Genomic DNA, 10,352 nt, shown 5'->3' with positions numbered 1-10,352 from the left:
TCCTCAGGACAGTGATCCCCTTTGTTCTGGACACCTGTTACATTTTAATCATTCTTGATGTTACACTGCTTAGCCATTATCAACAGGGCACAGAGATATCAAGTCTGGGTGGTTTACTAAGTTTGGGTCACTGTGGCATGGATGTCTGTTTCCCTTGAGTGTCCCTTAAACAAAAGATTGCTTTCACCAAGTGTTCCTTTTAAGCCAGGTGTCCTTCCTTAAGGTAAATACTTTTCCTTTGCAAACATGTTTGTGATCAAAGGAGACATTTTAACAAAGGCTAAGTCTTTAAGATACTCTGGCTCAGTTCTCAGGGCTGAGTAACCCTTTGGTCCAGCGGGCAAGGTCAGAGGGAGAGAGCTGACTTTTTACTTTATGTTGCAGCTCAGGGAGGGAGCGTGAGCTTAAAGCAATGAAATTAGTGCCTGTGGGCTTTTGATCAAGCGTTCACATAGACAACATGCACCTCTGAACTCCTGGGTTCTGTTTCCCGTGCCTCACTTTCTCTGATCTATTCTGCATCACTTCCAACAGGGCCAGTGGCTGCCCAGGCCTGGAGATGCCCTGAGTGGGCTGCCTGGTGCCTCTGGGAACTGGAGGTGACCCCAACACTGGATGTGGTGCCTGCCTTCTTCCTTGAATGTCAGCTAATTGTCTTTTGTTCCCCAGCCATGAATCGGTCCAGGGAGTTTGCATCAAGACCTGGGGCCTGCCTGACGACAGGGCCAGAGCCATCCACCTCACTGTGCACCTGGGATACTGACTGCCCTGGACTTCAGAAGTGCTGCCCATGGTCAGGGGGCCACCACTGTGTGGCCCCTGCACCCCAAGGTAAGGCCACCACAAGGATGGTCTCAGGGAGACCTGGGCTGAGGGGAAGATGCAGGAAGGGTAGGTGTCTAGAAGCAGCAGCTCCAATTGCCCTGGGGGCACAGAAGGGTGCAGGGTGGGGGGCTGCTTTTCCCCAGATCTGGTCCCTGCATCTTTGGGACAGCTAAGGGCTAGCTAGCGCAGTGCTCAGAGTGGGAAGACGCTGCTGGTGGACTGAGATCCAGGTCCTGTGGGCTTGTGGAAGCCCTGGGAACTGTGAGTGGGCTTGTCAGAGCTGTGTCCCCTTTGGGATGTACAAAGTCACCGCTCCCAATATATCTCAGAGTCTGACATCCTTTCCCCAGAGCCCCATGTGCAGGTGCTGGATGCTTGGCGTGCATGCCTGTTGGTCTAGAAAACTCTCTGATCAGGGACTGTCCCCAGGATCAGGAGCATGCCAGTATTCAGAGCAAGGGAAATGTATAAAACACATATACACCACATATGATGAGTCGTACTCATTTAGTGTGTAGTCATAAAGGAACAGCACACATAATATCAAGTATTGTTAAAACACTGTGCATTAGCTGTGCTTTTAAGCTGCAGCTGACTCTTCATATCCATGGTTCTGTATCTGTGGATTCAGCCAACTGCATATAAAAATATTTGAAAGATGTTACGTTGTTGCTGACATGCACTATGCAGTTAGACCCACTGGATGCATCTGTACCAAACCCTGCACACACATTTTTTCTTGTCATTATTCCCTGAACAATTGGGGATCATCACTCCTTACATAGCATTTGCGGGTACTTCTAGAGGTGATATGAAGCATGTGGGAGGATGTATGTAGGTTGCACACACACACTTCACCATTTTATATGAGTGTTGCCGGGGGGCGGTGGCTCATGCCTGTAATCCTAGCCACTCAGGAGGCAGAGGTCAGGAGGAATGCAGTTGAAAGCCACCCTGGGCAAATAGTTTATGAGACCATATCTTCACAAAAATAGGGCTGATGGAGTGGCTGAACGTGAATGCCCTGAGTTCAAACCCCAGTACTGCAAAACAGAAGAGAGAGAGAGAGAGAGACTTGAGTGTCTGCGGGTTTTGGTATCTCCTTAGGGTCCTGGAATTAACTAGATGCCCACAGATACTGAGGGACAGCTGTATAGACTGTCTATGTGAATATTGTGGTTGTAATATGTATTATTGTATTAGTATCATATAGAGTCATAAAATAATAGTGTAAATAGTATCAAGGACTATTATGTTGTAAAACCATGGATTAACTAGACCGTACACTGTCCATTATAGCATATGTAATACGTGATATAAACAATATTCTCTTATGTAGCATATTACATATTATACTATTAGTATAAATTAAATAATGACATAGTGTATAGGAATCTTATGTCTCAATGTAACATTCCACTATAAAGAGGATTACAGAATACACCCGTACCCTAAGCGCATCTGTCAGGCACAGCCTCTGCTCTGGCTTCCAGGCCTTTGACCCATCCCAGGCTGGGGCCAGTGGTCTAAGGCCATGGAGAGAGCAAGAGGGTAGCAGGACGCTCTTAGCCACCTGTTGCAGGTGCTTCATGAACACAGATGCATGCAGAAGGGTGACCTGACCTCCTGCCTTACTGACCTGCTGCCCTGTTGCCCCTGGTGGCCCCGCTTTGTCCAGTAGTAACTCTTCAGAATCTGGCCTCCAGGTGCCGGTGCAGCTGCAGAGAGCAGCCTGTTGAGCTGGTACAATGTGACCGTGCTGGTGAAAATGGACTTGGAGGACTTGCGGCAAGTGGACCCTGGGCTCCGGAACCACACACGTCTCCTCTACTCCTTGGTGGGTGATACGATGAGTGTCTTTATCCCAGGGCAGGCTGCTGGGGGCTGAGAGCAGGGCCAGGAGGAGGGACAACCTGCATGTGGTCCCCAAATGAATGACCCTGGGCCAAACCTGAATTAGGAATTTTCAAAAGTCAGCTTCAAAGAGCTATAACTCATATGCACTCAATCAAACGTGATTGCAGCTCATCAGTTGATGAGTTCTGGGGCCCATAACCAAACCACTCCTGGCATGGTGTGGGTCACAGAACACCCCATCTTAGCATGGTCCATTTACACAAAAGGATATCTCAGCAGAGACGGCTCAGTGCCCCCACTCCCATCCCAAATCCCTGAAGTCCTGGCTCCTGCTTGTTGAAAACTGCTCCATCCTGGACGGCACTGTGAGGGAACTGTTGACCAGGCCTCCATGTCTGTTACTCCTGGGAGCATCACGGGATGTTCAGTCACATCCCTGGCCTCTATACACAGGAGCAAGAGCAACCCCCTGCTGTGACAACCAGACCTGTCTCCAACACTGTCTGTTGTCCCTCAGGGGCAAAGCCACCTGTGGCTGAGATGCCACACTTTCCGACATGGTAAAGTGTCCTCCCACACCAGGTCACCTTGGTGTTGGAATGCCCAACACAGACAGAGCGTTGCATCCCACTGGGGTGACCTCCCCAGGGGTGGTCTGCCCTGACAGCCAGCTGTTGACAGGGGTCAGCTCTCAGAGGGGCTCCTGCTAGGTTTCATGCTCTGCTGCTGGATCTCCAAATGCTCAGTGGGCTTTCAGCAAGGGACCCCAAGTGAAATCTGCACCGTCAGACCCCACGACACCAGTGTGTCCCAAGTCTGCCTGGGTGCCAAACCTGGTCTTTGGACCAGCCCACTGGGGCCAGCCTGGAAGAGATGGTACATGCTCACCTTGGCGTGGCCACTAAGACTGCCCAAGAGGTGTTCTGCAACCTCATCTCTTCCCAGAAGCTTGTGTTCATCACTGGTGTGATCTGTTTCCTCTCAGCTTGTTGACCAGGATGACAGTGATCTGACTGTGACACCTGTCACTCCATTGATTGCTGGGGTTAATTTGGCTGATCTGGCTGGCTAGGCGGGTGTCCCCTTCCTTCCTCATCAGTGCACGTGCACCCCTCCCAAAGCTGTGTGCTCGGTCAAAGAGGACGACCACCGTGATAGAGGACAACAGTTCTTTGGTTTAGGGTGTACGAATAGCTGCATTCCCCTGCTAGAACCTCCAAACAAGCTTTCAAGGAGTTGACCAACTGGCCAGTCAGAACACAGCTCTGGATCCAGGTTTAAATCCCATTGTTACTGCTTATCTGTTGTGAGAATCTGGGCACGTTACTTAACCTTTCCGTGCCTTAGAGACCCCACCCTTTAAAAATAACCACGTTTCTGCCTGACACAGTGGCTGTAACACTAAAATAGTACCCGTGAAGAGTTTAAAATGGTTCCTGACACATGTAGGTTCTGAGATGTGAGCTGTTGTGAGAATTTTAAGTATTGTCATGGGTCATCTTCATCCTGTGTTTCTGTAAGCAGGTTATTACCTCCCCATGGAAGTAAGTTGGACCAGACCAGGGTCCGGGCTATGACAGGCTCTGGGTCCACTGAGGGGCTTGGGTGAGGTGGGAGGGTGGGCTCTCCTGCCCACCAAATTACCAGCCATCTCCGTGGAGGGAAGAGGGGACCCAGCTCTCGCCAGGGACAGCTTTGGTCCCATCAGGGCTTCAGGATCTGTTTCCAAATCTGAGTTAGTGATGCTGGTTGTGCCAGGCAGTGGTTGACTTGCCTGGTTTCCCAAGGATTGAGATGTTGAGATGCCTGGCTGAAATCATATGAAATCTGGATAGCCACCAACTGGGGCTTAGCAGACATGATTTGCCCACAGTTCTGGGGGCTGCGGAGTCCAAATGAAGGGGTCAGGAGAGTTAGATCCTTCTGGGGCCACCAGGGATCCTAGTCTCTCTCCTCAGCTGGTATGGCTGTCTTCTCCCCCAGCTGTTTCAGATCGTCTTCCCTTTATCTCACATATGTCTACATCTATATCTATCTATAATCTATCTATCTATCTATCTGTCTGTCTATTTATGAGATGGGGTCTTGCTATGTTGCCCAGGCTGGTCTTGATCCCCTGGGCTCTAGGGATCTTCCTACTTCAGTTTCCCAAGCAGCCAAGACTGCAGGCACGTGCCACCACACGCGGTTCAATTTTTCCCTTTAAGTCACCAGTCCTGCTGCATCGGGTTCACCCTAAGGACCTCAGCTTAACTAATGCCATCTGCAGCCATCCTGTCTCCAAATGACATCACACTCTGAGAGGCTGGAGGTCAGAACTTTGCATAGGAATTTGGGTGGGTGCATAACCCACCCACAGCAACTGGTTGTTGCAGAAGTTTTGTGATTCTGGTTTACGGGACTTCTATTGGGATGATCACAGATGAAAAAGATACTGCTGCAGACTACTGTCCGACTGAAGGGGGCGCCTTTCCACTGTTTGACGCACTGATTCTGGTTTCACAGGTCACCAGTGCCCTGCGGCCACTGGATCCTGCTGTCTACTACCTGAACTCAGCTGGTGGAGACACGTTCACCACGGTATCATGGCTGCTGCTGGGGCTGCGGTGGCTGTTGCCTGTGGCCAGCGTTTCTGCCATGCTGGACGACATGGTCAAGCGGGTGTACGAAGTGGTCAGCATTGAGGTGCAAGGTTGGTCCCCTCTGTGGGAAGCTGCTGAGGGGGCCTGATAGCCCAGATGCAAAGTGTTCTCTGAGGCCAGACCCAGTCCAGTGACGTTAGGGGTCACTGGATCAAGTGTGTCCATCCTGCAGGGGATGGGGTGGCTTGGCCCATCTTGAGCTCCTTCTGGCTCAAATCAAGTGTAAACTCAAGTTTCCAAGCACAGATTTTGAGAACTGGTTTTGCTCCAATAGCACTTTCCCTCTCTTATCCCCCTCCACACCTTTCCCTCCTCCTTCGAAAGGGTTGTCCTTCTGTCTACGGTGGCACTGCACTGCAAACCCCCAGAGAACACACGAGAAACTGGCTTCTGCAGTTCCCTGTGCTCCTAAATTTCCCTCTTCCTTCCCACCCTTGCCCCAACACAGCCTTGCCCCAAGGAGGCTCATTCTGCAGAATTGTGCACCGTTGAATTTGTGCTCGCTAAAGCACGTGGATGGGGCCTTGTTCCTGGAAGAAATCCCCTGGTTTTTGTTTTGTTTTGTTTTGTTTATTGATCTGTGACAGGGGTTGGCAGACTTTTTCTGAAAACACAACATAGTCAATTTTTGGCTTTGTGGGCCACATGGTCTTTGTCTTAGCTACTCAGCTCTGCCGCTGTAGCATGAAGCAGCCACGTGGCATGTGAGCGAATGACTGCAGCCAATGGCACCCTTCATCCCAAAGCTCAAGGCAGGAGGGCTTGCTGTCCCTGGGCAGGGCTGCTCTTGTTCATTAAGCTTCTTTTAGGATGCTGAAGCTCACACGTGGCAATGCTTAGGTTTGGAGCCCAGGGAAAGCTCCAGGGATTTCACTTACCTTCCTTCAAAATTCACAGATGGTTGTGAAAACCAAGCTGGGTCATGGCAGCACCAGCAATCAAGGTTCATCTTGTTTGTTCTGCAGGATTCTTCAGCTAGTGGTCACAGGCATACAACCTGGAGGCCACAAGTGGTTTTGTTACTCAAGGTGGTGAACCCATTACAGGATGTGGGTTTTGATTGGGTAGTTTGGGGAGGTTTAAAGAAGTTATTGGTTGTTGTCATAACATTGGGGCAGTTCTGTGATTGTCTTGATAAATCTTATCTGTAGAAAGGAGATTACCTCTGTAAAGAGCTAATAATTTTGGCTAAGAGAAGGGGGTTGGTTCTTTGTGGGTGACATAGGAGTTTATCCTGGTGTGTGCTCAGGAATAGTTAGACGTGGCCTAGCTTTTCCTCACTTTCTCTTGGGCACAGACTGGCCTTGTTGGAGGTCAGTGTTCTGTGGGATGGTTTCTGCTGGAGTGTCCAGCTGGCTGGGAATGTCAGGTGGCTTCTCCAGCTTCTTTGTTACCTCAGGGAACTGCCCTGTTTGCTTGGTTTATCCCTGGGCCTATCATTTTGTGACCACTCAGATTCAATCCAGTTCCAACTTGACTTAGGACCCCACATGAGCTCGGGCGGTAGACCTGAGTGCAGTGAGGAGTGGTCTGATGGACTCTCACTGGTCTCCTTTTCATAGATGTGGATGAATGTTTGCACGATGAACTCCACACCTGCTCTGGAGGGGCGCTGTGTCGAAACGTGGAGGGCTCCTACCAGTGTGTCTATCCCCAGGAGTCTCCAGCCTCACATCCCCAGGAGCTGAACCACACAGGCGAAGGTAACTCTGGGGTTCCCCTGATGGTGCAGGAATGACGGAGGGGACTTTCCAATGCTACATGGCTTGCCACTCACACACTCCTATCTTTCCACGAGGGCCCTTGGTACCTGGGCACAGAGTGGTCCTTGGTTTTTTCAGCTGTCCCTGGTCTCCTGGTCATCCTCTCTTGCTTTCATACTTTGAAGTAGCCAAAGTTTGTTCATTGCATCCACCGTACCAGATGCTGGCTGTAGGAATGTCATGAATAGGAGCTCCCTGGAGAGCGGCACACATGGTGTCTAATAGATGGCTGTTAGTTTTGAGGTGCTGAAGAGAGGAAGAGATGTAATTAACATTTACACTGTGATGAGCTGGGATTGTCCCAGGTTTGTATGGGCGACCTAAAGGCAAAGAACATGTTGGGTGCCAGCAGAGATCCTGAGTAAGGAAAGCCTGACTCTCTTGTGGTTCCTGGTGCTGGGTGTGTGTGATTGGTTCCTGCCATCCAGGAGCTTTTTAGTAAGAAATAACTATCTAGTGGTTCCCCCCTTATCCCTGGTTTCACTTTCAGAGGTTTCAGTTACCCATAATCAACTGTGGTCAGAAAATATTAAATGGAAAATTCCAGAAATAAATGATCCCTAAGTTTTAAGTTACCAGCTGTTCTTAGTAGTGTGATGAAATCTCACACCATCCCACTTAGGATGTGAATCACCTCCTCGTCCTCTGTGTCCATGCTGTATACACTACCTTCCTGTTGTCACTTACTGACCAGCTCAGTTATCAGATGGACTGTTGAGGTAATGCAGTGCTTGTGTGCTAAAGCTGTGTCACAAAGCGTCTGTCACTCATCTCACTGCACCGTATCCTATGGCATTGTGCCATCAGAAGAAGGGTGAGTACAGCACAGATACCACATCCTACAGCTTTTATCACAGAAGAAGATCGGTATAATTGTTCTATTTCAGTATTAGATTTTGCTCTTCATCTCTCACGATGTCTAATTTGTGCATTAACCTTTATCACAGTGTGTACGCATGGGAAAAGACATAGTATATAGCTTGGGGCTGCCTGTGCTTTCAAGTATCCACTGGGAGTGTGGGTGCATCTTCCCCACTACAGTTTGAGGTTTAGGAAAGTGTTGGGAAGACCATGAGTGTAGAGCCTCAGGCGGAGTGGTGAAGTGAGGCAGATTCATGCCCACATTAGACGCCGCACCTCAAGACTCACCAGTGAAACCCATACAGGAGACGAAGAGGGACTGAGGTGGAACCAGATGGGTTCACCGGAGGAGCAGGAAGAGGAGCTTGTCCTTGTTACTGGACAGTCACTGGGAACCCGAGATGAAGTGGGACTGAGAGGGAATGCCAGGGTGCATCTGACTGAGTTGGATGTTTGATGGTGGGTTGCATGTGTCAATCTGGGGCCATCATCATCCAGGTGGCATTAATGGTGGGCATAGTGGCGAGAGGGAAGGGACCATAAGCCTGTGGCTGGGGAACCCCAATAGTTAATTCCAAGATGAGAAGCTTGGTAGGGCATGAATGGGGCCTGGAATAGCAGCCGGAACTAAGAGAAGGGGCTCAGGAGGTCTGAGCCCTCAAGCCAAGTGGAAAACTTGGGGGAGCAAGTGCCAGCAAAGGGAGTACAGAGAAGTGAAATGGAGCTCTCGGGGTCAGCAGCACCCTTGGGGAGGCTGGTGGGGAGAAGTCCTTTGCGTGACTGGAGGAAATGTAGGAAAAGGGAGCAGAGATAACTCTAACAGGAAGCAGTGGCTGCACTGGAGGAGGTGGCACCTGGCAGTCTGTTAAAGTCAGGACAAGGGGACCCTGGGGCAAATTTGCATGCAGACAGGAGGGATCCAGCTAACCCTGCAGCTCCTAAGCCCTGGCTTGAGCTCCAGAAAAGAGATGGCTGTCTTCGACCTTCTCTCCCTTCCCAATGGGCTTCTCTAGTCGATGGGGAGTCACCCACTAGAATCCTTGCACTGAATCCTTGCATGAGTGACCTATGACGGCACCTGTGGCCAGCTTATATGGCTCAGGGCCATCTGAAGCAGGCAAGGCTGCAGGTACAGCTGGGAGCTAGGGACTGCCTGGCCACTGGGGTATGAGCAGGAATGAGCAAACAGAAACTTCTGCTCCTTCCATCCCTGTGGATGGGCTGTTAACCTTCCAGAAGGTGAAGAGGGCCAAGTCAGCACCCACTCACTCACTCAAACACTTAGCACTTTTGAGTGAGTACCTACTATGTGCCAGGGAATGTCTCCACTGGGACTCTTGAGTGACCCAGGGCCCTCCTGCTAAGGAATTCATGCTTCCAAGACAGACAATGATGAAGACATGAACAAAAGTGAAATGCAGAGGTGGCAATGAGGCGAGGAAGCAAAACAATGTAGTAGAGGATGGGCATGCTGTCAGGCCAGCAGCCAGGGTGACCTGTACTTGGGACCCAAGTGGAGTGAGGGAGTGAGCTGTGAGGCTGTTAGGGGTGGGAGTGGGGACAAGCAGTCAAGGGAGAAGCAAGAGTGTGCTGGGCTGAATGATCACCCTAAAGGTGTCCACGTCCTGCTGCAGAACCTGAGAAAGTGTCGCCTCACATGACATCAGGGACTCACAGATGGAACTGAACTGAAGGCCTTAGATGATCCGAGAGACTGATGTCATCACAAAGGTCCTTAGAGGAGGGAGGCAGAGGCTCAGGATAGAGAGATGGGAGGAGCAGATCAGAGGTCTGAGGGGAAAGATGGACCCTGAGAGGCAGGATGCAGGGCCCTAGCAGGAGCCAGTGGTGGCACAGTGGGTGTGGTGGGTAGGTACATGAGTTAGGTAGATAAGTGGCCTCCCCAGGGTCGGCCATGACAGAATACCCATGAGAGCAGGGGAAATGGTTCTTTCCTTCCTGGAGCCTCTAGACAGAATGTAGCCTGCTCAACTTTGACAGCCATGACATCCAGAACTGGCAGACGATGTGTGCATCGTCTTAAGAAGTTCTGGTGATCTGTTAGAGCAGTCACCAATGCAAGGATTCAGGCATTCTGAAGATGCAAGGCCTCAGAAGTGGGGTTTGTGTGACCAGGACCAGGAGGTCAACAGGGCTGGAGCCCCCAGGAAAGAGGTGGAGGGAGTGTGCAGGCCATGGGAGCCCCAAGAGCACAGGAACCTACAGGAGGCTGATACATGACAGCTGTTACCTCTCAGATGGTCTCGCTTCATCTCAAGGCCTGCCCCCCTCCCCTCTCCTCCATTCCCTCCCTCTCTTTCTTCCCCTCTTCCCTCCCTTCTCTCCCCTCCCCTCCTGCCTAACACTCCATTGTGAAATCCCTCCGTCATTTCATTCCACTCTC

The 10,352-nt window shown here is 50.7% G+C and overlaps 1 protein-coding gene across 1 annotated transcript in view; it reads left to right on the top strand.

The window, feature by feature from the left end:
- Positions 1-5,212: 5,212 nt before the first annotated feature.
- Positions 5,213-10,352, top strand: part of Umodl1 (uromodulin like 1) — a 43,894-nt gene continuing 38,754 nt past the window's right edge. The window contains exons 1-2 of the mRNA XM_074072343.1: positions 5,213-5,374; positions 6,887-7,027. Coding sequence (XP_073928444.1) covers positions 5,320-5,374; positions 6,887-7,027 — 196 coding nt within the window. The 5' untranslated portion in view covers positions 5,213-5,319. The remainder of the gene's footprint in view (positions 5,375-6,886; positions 7,028-10,352) is intronic.

This window comes from Castor canadensis, chromosome 5 (genome assembly GCF_047511655.1).
Source record: "Castor canadensis chromosome 5, mCasCan1.hap1v2, whole genome shotgun sequence".
In the NCBI taxonomy this organism is placed as follows: domain Eukaryota; kingdom Metazoa; phylum Chordata; class Mammalia; order Rodentia; family Castoridae; genus Castor; species Castor canadensis.
This window is presented reverse-complemented; position numbering and strand designations above follow the sequence as displayed.